Source organism: Botryllus schlosseri, chromosome 2 (genome assembly GCF_051294905.1).
Source record: "Botryllus schlosseri isolate E-star chromosome 2, Bs_hap1, whole genome shotgun sequence".
Taxonomy (NCBI): domain Eukaryota; kingdom Metazoa; phylum Chordata; class Ascidiacea; order Stolidobranchia; family Styelidae; genus Botryllus; species Botryllus schlosseri.
The window spans coordinates 11,831,062-11,847,734 of NC_137237.1; the positions used below are offsets into that span (position 1 = coordinate 11,831,062).

Consider the following 16,673-nt stretch of genomic DNA (forward strand, 5'->3'; position numbering starts at 1 on the left):
GATATGTCAAGTCATCATAACGATGTGAATTTCAAATCCAGACGTGCAGGAAATCTCCCACGCGCTCTCAACGCAAAAGCAACAATCCAACGAAAGGTACAGAGAAGAATACACGAAAGAAATGCACGGCAAAGGGCCGCACGATAGCGCCGTCGCGTATCCGGAATATGATCACCACAGAGATGTCGCCAAAATGCAAAGCCAGGTAACATTCATCATTTATAATAATAATAATGATGATAATTTATAGTGTCCCGAATATAGCAAGATATCATCATTGACTTTTTTTCTCAAATTGTACTGGCTATTTGATCAAATTCTTAGGTTATCTAATTTAAGCCTACACCCCAAATTTGGTTCAATTCCAGCCAGTAACCGCGTTGCTACAGGAGTACAAAGTTTCTGTTTATTATATAAAGATTAATAAACAAAAATCTCAAAATTTTGTGTTCACCCCATGAAAGTATTAGGTTGTCTATAGAAACGATGCTCACCAAATTTGGGTCAACTCCAATCACTGTTAGCGGAGTTCTGGCCGTCGAAAATTTTGGATTTGAATAAAATAGTATTTACGGTGACCAATTCTGTAATTATTTATTATAGTTGTGCCCACCTTAAATACTATTTTATTCAAATCCAAATTTATCGACATCAATAACTCCGCTTACAGCGGTTGGAATTGAGCCAAATTTGGTGAACGTCGTTTCTGTAGACACCACAACACTTTCATGGGGTGAACAGAAAGTTTTGAAATTTTTGTTCATTTCTTTTTATATAATAAATAGAAAATTTGTACTCCTGTAGCAATGCGGTTACTGGCTGGAATTGAACCAAATTTGGTGTGTAGGCTTAAATTAGGTAACCTAACAATTTTATCAAGTAGCCAGTACAATTTGAGAAAAAAAGTCGTTTTTGAATACCCCTACTGTACACTGTACAGTGTACGTACATATGCGCAATAAAATGTAAAAAGTAAAACGATATGTGTAAAATACGGAGTGCATAGTTATAGGGAAAGAGGGAACACTCCTGTAGTTGGATAAAATAAAGCGGTTCTGGTTTTACGTATCAACCATTGCAGAGCGAATACACCAAAGAAGCCGAGAAGTTGAAACACCATCACAATCTGCCGCTGGACTATCCCGAGTTTGTCCGTGCTAAGGAAAATGCGTTGAATGCCAGTGACGTGAGTCGAGTCCGATTAAACTCGTAATTGAACCGCGATGGATTGCCAAATTATTCAGATAAACTACCAAAAGCAGAAGAGACATGTCATCAGCGAGTACCGGGGATTTCAAACCATGGATAGTCAGGAACATCCGATTGTTAAGCAAGGTATCAAAGCCGCGGCGCTGGCGTCAGACGTGAGTGTATATGCCAAGTGTATTCTTGTGCTTATTGAAATCATCTCCTATTTTATATGCTCTCTTCAGAAAGCGTACAGGGAAGAATGGGAATATGATAAGGACTGCATTTACTACCCCGTGCATATTACTCCGGGTTACGAGCAGGCTATGGAAGTCGGAAAAATCCAAAGCCAGGTTAGCGACATTGAGTTAATAGCCTGCAGATCGAAGCGTGTAACAGATCCAATTTCAAGTCAACTGTTTTGGCAGACATGTCAGTACGAACAGTGACCCATAGTTTAGGGTTGCCATACGTCCGGAAACTGTTAAAACTGCGTCCGGGAGGAAATTCTAAAATATGCCTAAATGTCCGGAATTTTGAAGGCTTGAAGTAAGCTCATTTTTTTTGTAAATCAACCTAAACAAGACTATTTTTGGACAGATTTTTGCTACATAAAATTTTTCTTCGCGCCGGGCGCGACTTAGTATCATATATATTGGTACCCTCGCAAAAACTGCGATCAAAAAATAAATAAAAAATTACATTCATTTACAAAAAGAAGTCTAATTGTTATCGCAATTACAAGATAACGGTATTCATAGAGTCGTCGTTTTAGGTCGTTTGGATGCTTTATTCAAAGATGGTGGTTCTAAAGCTGGGGGTAGTTTGCCTTTATTCTGGGGTTCGCGAAGATGTTGAACCTAATTAACTTTTAAAATAGGCTGTGAGTATGTCCTGGCAAATGTGCCGACCTTTAATTAGTAATCAGCTAATCAAATTTTGAGCTGGGACACGGCACATTTTCAAATTGGAAATGGATTCGCGACCGTAAAAGGTTGAAAACCACCGGATGTGCGGTGTTTATATAGCTAAGTGGTGAAGTACACACCCGCATTAGGCTGATAAATATTCTTATCGGTGTGACATGAACATGACCTGATGATAAACAATTACGCCCCTTGCATTTTCGAAGTCATCATCCTACACCAGCTATATTCTACCGCTGACTCTGATTATGTGGGCGGAGAGAGGATTAAAATTATACAGTAATATATGGAAGAACCAATATTATTGACACAATTCATTCAAATCATTTGAACGACTAGATGCATATAGTAAACCCCCAGAAGTTGCATCGAATACCCTATGATGGGCCCAAGATCAGTGTTTATTTGGGCGGGATAGGGCTGAAAATATGTGGCTTCGGCCCAGGTTACAACATACAATACACGACCACATACTCCTGAACCGGATCGCGACCACCTCTAGTCGATAGACAAAGCGTTGCTGATGTGACGTCGTATCGATCGACAATGTTTTGAAATCCGCTAGTGGGCGCTGAAGATCGTCCGGAATTTGTGTAACAAAAATTTGGTAACCCTACCATAGTTAAGACATAGAGTGAAATAATTTAATGTTGTATATTCTACATAAGAGTATGAAGAAGGATGCAGATTTAGCTACGAGAACGGTAGCATTTTAGGGGATCGATCACCTGGAAAGACATAAGTTAGTCTATAATCTTCAAGGGAATTGTCATTGCTCTAGCAATCCTCAATTTATAACTTGGGTTCTTGTGCCCTTTTATGAATGCGACGTTTCTAAAAATATATCACTCAAAGATCCAATATGGTTCTCAGGTTGCCTATACCAAAGATGGCAGCAAAGCCCAAACGAAAAATAAGTACAACGTCACCGACACTGATATGTACAAGACAGCAAAGGACGCCTCGAATCTGTCAGAGGTATGTGTCACTTGAATCGACTTGGCGGTACTCTTGATACAACGTTGTTCACATTCCCCGTGCAGCAAAAATATCGGGAGGAATATGAGGCAAACAAAGGAAAGAATCATACCCAGATGACGGACACCCCAGAAATGGCAATATCCAGGGCGTTACGTCCGCTTCTGAGTAACAAAAAGTATTCAAGTGATGCGAAATCTGTTATGAACAAATACAACTTGGATTCAAGTATGTTTTGAGGTTTATAGATATATTGTCAGCGTATAATAGTACTTTCCTGCAGGTGTTCAGGAAATCGCGCATGCTCTGTATGCTCAAAATTTCTCTTCGAAAGCAAAGTACATCGACTATTACAAGAAAAATATTGTTGGTAAATCTACCGCAGATCCAAATGCTTTCCCTGAATACGAACACGCTCGGAACGTTTCAAAGCAATCCAGCAAGGTGTTGCTGTACTGTGTTACAGACATTGACAATATCAATTTCTCAAACGTTATATCATTTTGCAGCATGAATACGCGAAAGACGCAGACAAGATGATGCACGATCACCACTTGCCTCTTGATTATCCGGAATTTGTTCGCGCTAGAGAAAACGCCAAGAATGCGAGCGATGTAATAATATAATGATGACATAAAATCACAGGAAAATATAATTTGGGCTGGGTATACCTACGTATCCAGGAGATGATATTTAATGTATGTTGCTTACATCAATTTGACGGTTCTATGGAACCTATGGAACATACTATGTGCAGGAAAAATGCCAACAGCATCAATTTTGTACCTTTTGTGTGAGCGAAAAACAATTATTACTGAAGGATCTTCTGCGACAAACTCATGAAAATTTGAGGCTACCAAACGCGATTTACATCAGATAATTCATATAGTCTATTGGCTGTATATTCGTGTGTTGTACTTGGTCGTTTTGAGATTCATGTCCTAAATAGGAGGGAGTAGAGGACCCTGCGACATTACATACATGCATTAACAGGCGGTCCGTTATGAGGGTTGTTAACAACTTTGGCTTTTAATTGACTTGTTTTGACATTTTCCAGATGGAATATAAGAAGCAAAGAAAAGAAGTGATCGATTCCTATAAGGGTTTTCAAACCATGGATAGTAAAGAACATCCTGTTGTGCAGCAGGGCATAAAAGCGGCGGAGTTGATGTCTGGTGTAAGAATTATTTCACTGAACGCTAGCGAGGATCGCACCTTTGATTTTTATTGTAAAATTCTAGAAAGCTTACAGAGAAGACTGGGAGTATGACAAGGGTTGCATATATTACCCGGTTCATATTACACCGGGATATGAGCAAGCGATGGAGGTCAGCAAGATACAAAGTGATGTAAGTGTACTTTGTGCTTGCGTTTTATGCTTTTGTCAAATATCTGCACATTTATACTTCAGGCTGCATATAAAAAACAACATGCTACCGATAAAAGTAAGAACAAGTTTACCGTTACTGATACGGATGCGTACAAGACTGCAAAGAACGCATCGAAGCAATCTGACGTAAGTGTTCAGATAAAACGTAGAATACGAGCCAGATACCTTGCTATCATAAAGCCGTAGTCGTCAAGACAATATATGCCAAGTTACAAAATCAATGAATAAATCAAACCTTGTTAAAATGGGGCATATCACACATGCAATATCGAATCATATTACCAAATACAATACAATGACTCTCAACCATTGACTCAAGCAATGCTTGCAGTTTCGACCCTTTACCATTCCATTAATACAGTTATTTTGTTGCTATAAATTGATCGCATGCGGTAGAATGTCATGCTATCGAGAAATTACCTTTCTACTGTAATCTAATTATTAAGGCAAGTTTTTTGTTGCTGTTAAATCCGTGGAAAGCTGCATTTATTCATTTATTTTCGAAAAAACTTGCAGAAGTTGCATTTTGACCACATTTTGCTCGGTTGACTAAAAAAAGGTCAATTTTCCGGCTCAGCTCCCGAATTACCCGTAAAAGCGTTACTTCGGTGCTGATTTACGGTGTTTCAGTCGAATTTGGCCGTGTATTTCACCAAAATCGAAAATACTTCCATGAAACATCGAAAAAGTTGCATGGAAAACATAGACAAAAGTTGCAAAAAGTTGCACTATAAGATTCCTTCAATCAGCTTAAAACAGCATTCTACATATCTTACGAGTATTTAGGAAGCTGCCGGAAGCTGTAAAAAAAAGTTGCAAAAGTTGCTAAAACTTGCCCTACTAATTATTCATTTTTATAGACCGAGTACAAAAAAGAGCATGAAGCCAACAAAGGCAAGGGTTTCACCCAAGTGAAAATTACACCGGAAATGGTGATTTCACAGTCGGTTCAGCCATTTTTGAGCGAAAAATGGTACGCGGACGCTGCTAAACGAACGATGCAAGAATACAACTTGGACTCATGTAATATCTCAACAATGTGTTGCAGGAACACAATTTTTGATTCATTTTCTACCTCTTCAAGCAGCTGTCCAAAGCATAGCACATGCGCTCCACACTCAGAAATCTGCGTCCGACGCACCGTACCTGAGTGATTTCAAGAAGAACATGGTTGGAAAATCTCGACAGGATCCAGCCAACTCCTATCCCGAATACCACCATGCAAAGAAAGTTTCGAAATTGATGAGCAAAGTATTTTGGCCTGCCTTTATCAAATTTTACGTTGGTGTGATGAAGCATTTTTGGTTTGCAGAAAGAGTACCTGAAAGACGCCGACAAAATAATGCACACACACAACATCCCTTTGGATTATCCTGTATTTGTCAATGCAAGACAAGTGGCGAAGAACGCCAGCGATGTGAGATATTGCATAAGTGTAGTGGTGCAACATTATGCATATTAAACTGATTGTGTTTGACATATTTGCAGGCTGAGTACAAGAAGCAGTTGAAGGATGTTATCAATTCGTACAGAGGTTTTCAAACCATGGACAGTACGGAGCATCCCATTGTGGTGCAAGGGATTAAAGCTGCAGATCTAATTTCTGAGGTAAAAATATTGACTTTAAAATTCACAATACGTAGATCTTTCAGCGGGAAGTCTCAGTATGAGCTTGTACCCACAAAATATTACCTTATAGTGTTGATTATGAAATATGTTGCCTTACAAGTAGACCTATGTCATTATTTTATGTCGCATTAACCAATCAGCGACACATTTGCCTGTATTAATACTCACCGATCCCAGCTATGTCCATTGTATCTAGTTATGTGATGACATTTTATATCTAAATCCTTGCAAAAGTATTGTAAAGAAATATTGCCCATCTATTGGTTATAAACCGTCAACACGGGAATATTACCAATTTATATTGGTAACAGTTTGAACCTTAATGATAACAATTTTTCCAAACAGAGTGATGAATTTTTTGAATTACCGCATTTTTCATAACAATTTTATGTAGTGGCGCAATTTCTCTCGGCAATACCAACTTTTTCACAATGATTGCCTTTAAAACAGAAACAGAATAATGATAACAATTAGTCATCGTCAAGGAATTTGAAATTTGAAATAGAGTAGCGAGGTGAAATTCATGCAGAGATCTAAAGCGAAATTTCGCCTTCGTTTCGATTGCTGAAGCTATAATCCACAAATAAATTGTTTTCTACAAATCAGAAAAAGTACAAAGAAGACTACTTGGCGGACCGCGACCTCATATATTACCCCGTGCATATCACTCCCGGATACGAAACGGCTGTCAACGCCAGCAAGTTTGGCAGCGAAGTATATGAATAACATCTAATCGCTTGCAGCCCTTAAAACGAGTAACACATCGAATGCGTTCCAGGTGGGATACAAGCGCAAAGGGCAAATGGAACAAGACAAGAACAATTACATTTACACAGAGACGGAACGTTACAAAACGGATAAGGTTTTGGACAACCTGAAAGAAGTGAGATCATGGCTACGGGTCACATCTCTCCTTTTGCTTAACCTAATCGCGTCTTTGTCTTTAGCTCAACTACAAAGAACCAGCTGACAAGTTCACGGCGATGAAGGTCACTCCTGAAATGGAGCTGTCCAAACTGGTACAAGGCATCCTCAGCGACACCCATTACACGAAGCAAGCCAGGAAAATGTTTGACAAATACGACCTCAACATAGACGAACAGAAAATAGCCCACGCCCTCTCTGTCAGCGAGGTGAGTTCAAATTCCCTGATTATCCCGATCCTTATTTCCTCGCGTCAAGCGGTACCTTCCTGATGCAGAAAACTTCTCCGAATACCTATCTGAGAGATTTCAAGAAAAACATTGTCGGCAAGACTGTCACTGACACGTCGATTGCTTATCCGGAATACGAACATTTCAAGGACGTCTCGAAGATGATAAGCAAGGTATGATGCTGATTGCTACCAACGTCACAAACATTATTTATAAATGCATTTTTCCTTAGAACGAATATGTAAAAGACGCCGAGAAAATACTGCATCACCATAATCTACCTTTGGATTACCCAGAGTTTGTCCGCGCCAAGGAGAGTGCTAAGAACTCAAGCGATGTGAGTTGAGAAATGCCGCTTGACGTAAATCTACATTGAGCTACCCGTTGTTGTTTTCTCATCAGATACATTATCAAAGGCAGCGGCAACAAGTCATCGATGCGTACCGGGGTTTTCAGACAATGGACAGCACGGATCATCCTGTCGTGCAACAGGGAATAAAAGCAGCAGATCTCATGTCTGATGTAATGAAAATTATTGAGTGCATATTCGACGCGTCACGGCCTTTGTTTGGCTGATTTGTGTGTAATTCTATTACCTTACTTCAATATCAATCAATTCCTTGCAAATATTAGAAGACATCTATAATATGGGGTAGCTGAACAGGCCCTGAGTCATGTTCGAATGGTCCCGAATTGCAGAGCAATATATTGTTGTATGTCACTGTCATAGCCGACAAGACAGCGTAATGGTAGAACGTCGGGCTTCTTGATTGGTAGGTTGTGGATTCAATCCCTGGCAGGGTCAAACCAAAGACCTGATCAGTAAGACTGGTATCTGTGACTTCCCCGCTTGGCGCTGAGCATATCTGGGATAGTATGGACGGGTGGTGCAAGACCAAGAAAACCTTGCAAGGGTACATTCGCATTTCCTTGTCCAGCGGCACATACACTACTGCACTCATGGTGCATATGCACATATCATGTGTGTGTATCGTGAGTCGCTGCAAAAATATCAAGGATAAAAATATATAACATCTTATACCTGTGTGTTGTTTCGAAAGTTTGTCAGTAACAACTTACTTCTACTTGTTCTTCTGCTTCTACTTACTTTTGAAATTCTCAACTAGATTTTGTCTACTTACGATACTCACTCAGGTCGTTATGGTTTTAGACTACTTCTACTTCCACTTGAGTATCAACAATGACTACTTTGATCACCTCTGTCTGCATCCAATGTGTTGATGATGTGTCCTGTACGCGAATAATTATCAGATTTCAAGTTATGCTTCACATTTCCAGGCTAAATACAAAGAAGACTACATGATCGACAGAAACATCATTTATTACCCGGTGCATTTAACTCCTGGATACGAATCGGCTACAAACGTCAGCAAATTTCAGAGCGACGTAAGGAGTGCTTTCGGTGCGATCTGAGCGTCGTAACTATCTCGATTTCATCATACACAGGCACTGTATAAAAGTCAGCACAACAAAACTAAAGCTGACAACAAATTTAATCCAGTTGAAACCGATCTGTACCAGACTGCAAAGGAAACGCAACGTACTGTAAATGAGGTATCACCTCATTCTTCTCACTGTCCAAGATATCATGTAGCCACCTATGATCTTTCCCACAGAAAAATTACAAAGACGACGCTCGCCAAAAGCTGTCCACCGACTTCACGCCAATAGATGACACGCAAGAGATACTGATGTCAAAGAAATTGAAGCCTTTGCTGAGTCACAAAATATACGCCCAGCAGGCCAAGCAGATGTTGAACAAATACAATCTGGACGCTGGAATCCCGGTATGTCCAGATGTACACAGTAGCACATACTGCTGATATTCAAGGTTCTAAGTCCTAAACACTAAATAAAACAGCTCTATTTCAGAAACGATTTGCCGTGCTAGTACTCAAATACTTTTTTAGTCTAGTAAAGGCAATGAACATTTTGTCATTTGTCATTGAGTCAAGGATAATAATTATATTGTTCACGTGCAGGAAATAGCACAGGCACTCTTTGCGACACAACTCCTGTCAAAGAAACATTATCAAGAGCAATACCAGAAAGAGCAAGTGGGAAGTGCTCCCCACGATCTCACCATGTCCTACCCGGAATGTGACCATGCGAAGCACGTGTCGGAATTAGTCAGCAAGGTACGCGACGCTGATTATCTATAGATTACGAGCGCATCAGCATACTTGCTTTTGTCCGACAGAAAAATTATGCTAAAGCAGGAGAAGAGTTGCAGCATAGCTTCAAAATGCCGGCGGACATGCCGGAAATAGCGAGAGCAAAGGAAACTACGGAAAACACCAGCGATGTATTTAAAATTTAACGCTACCAAATCTCATAATACTAACGGTCAGTTTCTATGTCGCTAGGTCAAATACAAAAGGCAGCTGCACGAAGTCAACGAAAAGTTCCGCGGATTCCAAACCATGGACCCGAAAGACCACCCTTCGATACAGCAAAGTCAAAGGGCTGCCGGTCATTCCGATGTAAGATCGCTAAATTAGATATAAATATGTTTGATCGCTCTTCATTCGACAGCCACTGTAGCCCAGACGTGACCCAAGCCCGGGTAAATGCGCAGTAGGGCTCTTCAAATATGACTTTTTTTCTCAAATCGTACTGGCTACTTTATAGAATTGTCAGGTTACCTAATTTAAGCCTACACACAAAATTTAGTTCAATTCCAGCCAGTAACCGCTTTGCTACAGGAGAAGAAAGTTTCTATTATCTAAAAATAAATAATAAAAATTTTGAAAATTTTCTGTTCACCCCATGAAAGTGTTAGGCTGTCTATAGAAACGATGCTCACCAAATTTGGTTCAATTCCAACCAGTGGAAGCGGAGTTATTGCCGTCGAAAAATTGTGATTTGTATAAAATAGTATTTACGGTGACCGATTCTTTGTTTATTTATTATAGTTGTGCTAACCGTAAATACTATTTTATTGAAATCCAAATTTTTCGACGGCAGTAACTCCGCTTTCGCGGGTTGGAATTGAACCAAATTTGGTGAGCATCGTTTCTATAGACAGCCTAACACTTTCATGGGGTGAACAGAAAATATTCAAATTTTTTATTAGTTATTTTTATATAATAAATAGAAACTTTCTTCTCCTGTAGCAACGCGGTTACTGGCTGGAATTGAACCAAATTTTGTGTGTAGGCTTAAATTAGGTAACCTAACAATTTTATCAAGTAGCCAGTATGATTTGAGAAAAAAAGTCATTTTTGAAGAGCCCTAATGCGCAGGGTTGCAGCAGCAGGAAGGCAGGGTTATAATGACTCGAGTCGCGATTTTACGGAATATGACTCGACTCGACTTGAGTAAATCTGTGTATTGACTGGACTTGTACTCGAGTCATTGCGCATGACTCGGACCAAGTCATATGACTCGAGACTGTGACGGCCAAGACCGACATTTCGTTTGTAATTTCAAAGAGAAGTAAAGTTACCACACTATTGGTATTTCGTCTATTAGTATTGGTACTTGAAAATGCGACCAGGAACTGTTCAAAGTGATGAAAAATAGTATATTATGAATGCGAAGCATTCAATATCACCAAGCAGAGTTGTGAAAAGTGGGTTTCACAAGGCTTCAACTCGAAACTGAACAGTCAACACAATGACTTGGAATCGGACTCGAGTCATAGCACTATGACTCGGACTCGGACTTGTCTCGGTGGTGAATTGAAAATGACTCGACTTCACTCTAATGAAAATGATATATTGGAGATAGACTTGTGACTCGGAAGCTTGTGACTTGGTTACAACCCTGTAGTAAGGACAACTGACGTAAAACTTTAGCCAAATCATTGAGCACCAGAGGTAGTTAATGAAGAAGTACTTATACTTTTTCGAAGTACTCAGCTAGGTTGTACTATTTTTTAGGCAAATCTCTGCCTACAATAGTTACTTTTTTACTTGTATATCGCTACTTCAACTTGCGCTTGATTGGAAAATTATGTCGTTTCTTTTACATCTGTTTGTGTGTGGTTGTGATAAAGGATTCTTCCATTTCAAATTCGGGTATATTTTTCCAGTTGAAATACAAGGAGGATTACGAGATGGACAAGAGTTACATCTACTTCCCGGTACATTTGACTCCTGGGTATGAATCGGTGCAGGGTCAGAAGGCGCAGAGCGAGGTGAGTACGTTTTTGCAAATCTGGTCAACAAATTGCGTTACCGTTTCGTTCTCTCAAAGTCTGTGTACAAGCAAAAACACAACAGCGAAAAAGCGGCAAATCGTTTCAACGTCACCGACACTGAGCAGTATCAGGCCAACGTGGTGCTGAAGAACTTGATCGATGATGTAAGATTTAGAATCGTGAGTTATTGTTTTACGTCGGTGCTCACGAGAGGCAATCTTGTTTCAGCGAATTTACAAAAAAGACTTGGAAACAATGACAACAGAATTCTCTTCGGTACCCGATTCCGTGCAACAACTTCACCTGAACGCGGTTCAAACTCTAACGAGCCAGGTGAGCAGTATATCCCATTCTAAAGATGATTAAGTTTTGATAACAATACCGTGTTAACACATATCGTCGATTACAGAAACGCTATTCCGACGACGCAAAAAAGACCCTTGATAAGTACAACATCGACGCCAGCGAATTGCAGATTTCCCACGCGTTAGCCACTGCGCCGTTATGCTCCTCTGTCCGTTACAAAAACGACTTCAAAAAAGACGTTGTCGGCAAGCCGAGAAGCAAGCAGGACTTGGAAACCTATCCCGAGCACTTAAATGCCGGCAAGGTTTCAAAACTGACCAGCAAGGTGATCTGATTTTACCTATAAAGAGGTGGTCAGGAATGACGTACTCGACTAGGTTTTGTGTACTTGTGGTACTTACCCAAGTGATTATGATTTTAGACAACATCTACTTATACTTTACAGTTTTCAGGCAAAACTAAGCCTAGAATGTATACTTTTCCTTATTTGAAAATCACCGCTGCAACTTGTACTAGAGTAGAAATTTATATTTGAGTACCAACTATGACTATTTTGAGCTACTTGGCAAAAGGTGGAATACGCAAAAGACGGAGAAGCAGCGCGTCACCAATTCACGTTGCCGGCCGACATGCCAGAAATCGAGCTTGCCAAAACCGCCGCTAAAAACGCTAGCGATGTGAGACTGTCATATTATTTAAAGTCAAACAGCACCACTGCATTTGCTTCATCGTGCATTTCAGCTTATTTACAAGAAGCAAAGGGCGGAAGTTATCGGTTCGTACCGCGGCTTTCAAACGATGGACAGCAAAGACCATCCTGTTGTGCAGCAGGGACTCAGAGCGGCGGACTTGATCTCGGATGTGACCGCTTGCCGTTAAACGTTAAATTTCATCATCTGCAAGTACTTTTTTTTCAGATAAAATACAAAGAAGACTACATGATCGACAGAAATCTTATTTATTACCCTGTACACATAACGCCCGGGTATGAATCTGCGATAAAGGCCAGCCAGTTCAACAGCGATGTAAGTCCATTACGGCGATGATTTTTTATTTTTAACACATTTACCACCAATGATGAATAAATGATATACCTTTGTGCTTTAGGCTTATTTTCAACTTGTAAATGTTGTGGACTACGCTTCTGGTCAATGAGTGTTGTTCGCATTATCGTATGGTACGGTTTTGAAAGTTACTACAAGCGTCTGTGATATTAAATTATTTTAAATCCATGCGAAGATTTTGAAGTTATTGAATCTGAATTGAACATAATATTAATACCATAAACTCTTACAGTTCAACTACCAAAAATCCGCTAAGAAGAATCTCGGAGATGTGCATTACAATGTGACGTTGACCGAAGCGTACAAAGACCTGAAAGACAAGGAAAAACTATCTGACGTATGACGATATTTCACATCCAGCACAACGAGATTAAAATTCACACTCCGTTTTTGCAGCATGCATACAAAGAACATCCGTCGAAGGTTTTGTTCACGCAAATCGCAGACGCTCCGGACGTCAAACACGCGAAGGCGGTGCAAGCGTTGACGAGTTACTCGTTCTACAAAAATGCAGCGAAGAAAATGATGGATAAGTACAACTTGACCATCGACGACCAGCACACAACGCATGCATTGCTTGCCAGTAAGGTAAGTGACCGTGAATACTTCAATTTTTCTGAAATATCACTTTTTATAAGTTTCTTTATTTGACGGAGGAAATTTTCGAATTGACAGAGTGCATTTAAAAAAAATTCTTGAGCCTTGCATTATTGGAGTTCTGTTAGAATACAAAAATAAATAAAAATCATCGGTATCAGTTTATTAATATTTTCATCGTATCATAACATCACAAGACTGTAACACAATGAAAATATAGGGTCAAAGTTGTTTCAATACAGTGTTCTAGATTTGTGAGTGCAAAACAACTTTCCACTTTGTATCTTTCAATACCTAATTAAACAACCCGGCGGTTTATAAAATGAAATAATTTTTCGAAGCTCTTCTCCGGTGTCAACTACAAGAGCGATTATGACAAGAACGTCAAAGGAACAATGCTGGCAAAAACAATGGAAAGCTATCCAGAGCATCAGAACGCCATGAAAGCTTCGAAGAATCTAAGTCAGGTAAGTTGCTGGAATCATGAAGATAAGATTATATTTATGTTGAATGCTCTTGAATATTTGCATGACAACTAACGGAATAACATCTCAGGTGGAATACCAGAAAATGGCCGACGAGTTGAAACACTTCTACTCTCTTCCCGTTGACATGCCGTCAATCACTCACGCCAGGCAGGTCGCTGAAATGCAAAGCAATGTAAGTATGGTGGTAAGCTGTAAAAATCCTGTCGTAATGAACCTTGTGTTTAGATAAACTATGTGAAATCGCGCAAAGAAGTCATTGACGGGTTTCGAGGATTTCAGACCATGGACAGCAAAACACATCCCGTCGTGCAGCGGGGAATTAAAGCGGCTGATTTGATTTCCGAGGTTGGTAATATTGTGGATGTCGCCAGCAAGTTCTTGGTGCTTAGTGCTCGAGAGTGTCTTCTTCACTTTTCTGTTGTACAAGACTTTTAATAGATTTGCATTTCTTCTATATGGGGCTAGTGATGTAGCTGCTGTAGGAATGAATATGGTTTCAAAGTAACATTTTTTACCTCATCCCATGGTAACCTTGAACATTTTTGGAGTTCCACATAGATAAAATGTTTCTAGGAACAATTGTATGGCTCATTGTTTCAAGTATCCTTTCAACTTTAGCACTTAGCTCTCACTAATATTTCATCATGCGCAGGATATTTCACACCAAACATAGAAACTGATGTCATTTTGTATTCTCAGCGCAAATACAAGGAGGAATATTTGGCCGATCGAAATCTAATCTACTATCCAGTCCATCTCACTCCGGGATACGAGGCTTCCACGAGTGCTAGCAAATTTGCCAGTGATGTAAGAAAATATGTGCGGCACACTCATACATGTAATATTAAGCTCTGTAATACAGGCTGATTACAAGAAATCGTACAGAAGCGAACTGTCAAACTATCACAACTTTCCGGCAGAGCAGACTCCGACGTACAAATCCGCTAAAGAACACGATGAATTAACTAATGAAGTCGGTATTTGTATTTCTGCAAAGTCAAGCAAGCGTCAGTAATGTCAATGCCATTCTTGTTTAGAAACGATACAGGCAGAAGAACGAGCATTTCAGCCAAGTGCCGGATATGAATGAAACTAGAGTACTGAAAGAAGTGCAGCCGCTAATAAGTCAGGTAAACTGTCTTGTATAAAGCGGAAGAAGCCAAATCATAAAACAATCACACTACTATGTGATATACAAGCTATAGTGCTATTTTGCAATAGTCGGTAGCCATAGAGACCAAACAAATCAAGGTGGATTCATTCCATGCACAATTTCCATGGAACTTGACTCACACTGGCCTCTGAATACTCTTTTTATGGATTCTTATTTTACTCTATTTGTAACTGTCCTCGTATATTTCAGTTCGAGAGCAAATGATCAAATCATTACAATAGGAGCATTGCATCGGGAAAAGTTGTGATTTGGGGCAAATTGTTGTTCTGGCTACCTATTTCTCTACGCCATTTTGCAGTATATTTTGGTTCAGTATCTGTATTTATTATTCATGCTCATGCATACCCAATACATTTTTGCAGAAAAATTACAAAGAGAAGGCGAAGGAATTGCTGGGAAAATATCACCTGACGGCAGAGATTCCAGAAATTGCTCATGCGTTATACGTCACTGATATTCTCTCACCGGTAAAACACACATTGTCAATTTGTTTTTCGCTAATTCACCGTTACCGCTTACCATTGTCAGATCAACTACCATTCAAAATACGCCAAGGATTTGAAAGGTAAACCTGCACGAGGATTGGAAAAATCGGAATACTTTGCTCAAATCAAGAAAGCCACAGAACTGACGAGCGATGTAAGCCGTAATCTCTGTTGCTTGCACGGGTGTCAACGTTAACCTTTGAGAATTACAGAAATCCTACGTGAATGACGCGAAACGGTCTATGAACGATTACACGTTGGATGGCAATTTACCTTCGATCGAGCAAGCCCAGATTGCGTCGAGGCAGTACAGTGATGTATGTGTAGTGTGAGCAAACTATAACGGAGCACGTCTCGACGATTTTTTTCTTACAGATTTTGTACAAGAAAGGCGCAAATGAAGACAGAGAGAAAGGATCTCATTATCATAAAATGACAGCAAAGGAAGTGCCTTCGTATGAAAAAGCGCTTCAAAACGCTTCCAATCTCAGCGACGTAAAATATCCTTTCCCGATACGATTCTCATTTGCTCGCTCCGTGACATGCATTCTAATTGCAGACCAAGTACAAGGAGGAATACAATGATATCAAAAAGTATGTATACTTTCCCTACCACATCACCCCACAGTATGAAAAGTACATGGAAGTTAGCAAGCTTATTGCTGGGGTAAGACGCCATGAGTTCAGTGTATAATACGTCACTGCAAGTAACAAGGATGAAATGGTAATTTAGAGCGAATACACGAAAGACATGAAGAGCAATCTGAAGCAGCTCAACTACGACTACACAACTGTGCCAGGATACCTGCATCAAAAGGCTTTATCTGATGTTATTAGCTCGGTAAGTAGGTTCTGGGAAAAGTCTGTAATATTTCATGAAGATTTGTATTTTGATTTTGTCTTCACTCCGTCACTAGTAGATTCAATAGAGTCAGTGTCATCTAGTCTAATTTTATATTCAGCATAAAGACAAGGCCATCCTGCACGAACTGCATACAAAAGGATTTACCCCGATCGCAGACGATGTCTATCAAAGTCATGCTCTTGAAGCCCAGAAAAGAGTTGGTAATGTGAGTATAATTCCGATTGATACAAAGTAAATTGGGATTCGAATATAATCTCAAGATAT

General features: G+C 39.8%; 1 protein-coding gene across 12 annotated transcripts in view; it reads left to right on the forward strand.

Moving 5' to 3' along the window:
- Positions 1-16,673, forward strand: part of LOC145433551 (uncharacterized) — a 66,662-nt gene that overhangs the window by 23,431 nt on the left and 26,558 nt on the right. For 11 of the 12 annotated variants that reach the window (XM_080310674.1, XM_080310664.1, XM_080310666.1 and 8 more), the window contains 49 exons: positions 42-205; positions 1,082-1,186; positions 1,245-1,364; positions 1,434-1,541; positions 2,988-3,092; positions 3,158-3,320; positions 3,376-3,536; positions 3,602-3,706; positions 4,150-4,269; positions 4,334-4,441; positions 4,504-4,608; positions 5,343-5,505; positions 5,570-5,733; positions 5,795-5,899; positions 5,971-6,090; positions 6,718-6,825; positions 6,890-6,994; positions 7,059-7,244; positions 7,313-7,438; positions 7,498-7,602; positions 7,668-7,787; positions 8,565-8,672; positions 8,733-8,840; positions 8,903-9,073; positions 9,269-9,424; positions 9,487-9,591; positions 9,653-9,769; positions 11,323-11,427; positions 11,487-11,594; positions 11,659-11,763; positions 11,840-12,061; positions 12,309-12,413; positions 12,478-12,597; positions 12,654-12,761; positions 13,033-13,137; positions 13,197-13,388; positions 13,739-13,864; positions 13,953-14,057; positions 14,111-14,230; positions 14,585-14,692; positions 14,748-14,858; positions 14,923-15,015; positions 15,422-15,526; positions 15,588-15,698; positions 15,757-15,861; positions 15,920-16,039; positions 16,104-16,211; positions 16,278-16,385; positions 16,507-16,614. In XM_080310674.1, the coding sequence (XP_080166800.1) occupies positions 42-205; positions 1,082-1,186; positions 1,245-1,364; positions 1,434-1,541; positions 2,988-3,092; positions 3,158-3,320; positions 3,376-3,536; positions 3,602-3,706; positions 4,150-4,269; positions 4,334-4,441; positions 4,504-4,608; positions 5,343-5,505; positions 5,570-5,733; positions 5,795-5,899; positions 5,971-6,090; positions 6,718-6,825; positions 6,890-6,994; positions 7,059-7,244; positions 7,313-7,438; positions 7,498-7,602; positions 7,668-7,787; positions 8,565-8,672; positions 8,733-8,840; positions 8,903-9,073; positions 9,269-9,424; positions 9,487-9,591; positions 9,653-9,769; positions 11,323-11,427; positions 11,487-11,594; positions 11,659-11,763; positions 11,840-12,061; positions 12,309-12,413; positions 12,478-12,597; positions 12,654-12,761; positions 13,033-13,137; positions 13,197-13,388; positions 13,739-13,864; positions 13,953-14,057; positions 14,111-14,230; positions 14,585-14,692; positions 14,748-14,858; positions 14,923-15,015; positions 15,422-15,526; positions 15,588-15,698; positions 15,757-15,861; positions 15,920-16,039; positions 16,104-16,211; positions 16,278-16,385; positions 16,507-16,614 (6,029 nt within the window). The remainder of the gene's footprint in view (positions 1-41; positions 206-1,081; positions 1,187-1,244; positions 1,365-1,433; positions 1,542-2,987; positions 3,093-3,157; positions 3,321-3,375; positions 3,537-3,601; positions 3,707-4,149; positions 4,270-4,333; positions 4,442-4,503; positions 4,609-5,342; positions 5,506-5,569; positions 5,734-5,794; positions 5,900-5,970; positions 6,091-6,717; positions 6,826-6,889; positions 6,995-7,058; positions 7,245-7,312; positions 7,439-7,497; positions 7,603-7,667; positions 7,788-8,564; positions 8,673-8,732; positions 8,841-8,902; positions 9,074-9,268; positions 9,425-9,486; positions 9,592-9,652; positions 9,770-11,322; positions 11,428-11,486; positions 11,595-11,658; positions 11,764-11,839; positions 12,062-12,308; positions 12,414-12,477; positions 12,598-12,653; positions 12,762-13,032; positions 13,138-13,196; positions 13,389-13,738; positions 13,865-13,952; positions 14,058-14,110; positions 14,231-14,584; positions 14,693-14,747; positions 14,859-14,922; positions 15,016-15,421; positions 15,527-15,587; positions 15,699-15,756; positions 15,862-15,919; positions 16,040-16,103; positions 16,212-16,277; positions 16,386-16,506; positions 16,615-16,673) is intronic. The other variant, XM_080310675.1, reaches the window with a different exon arrangement.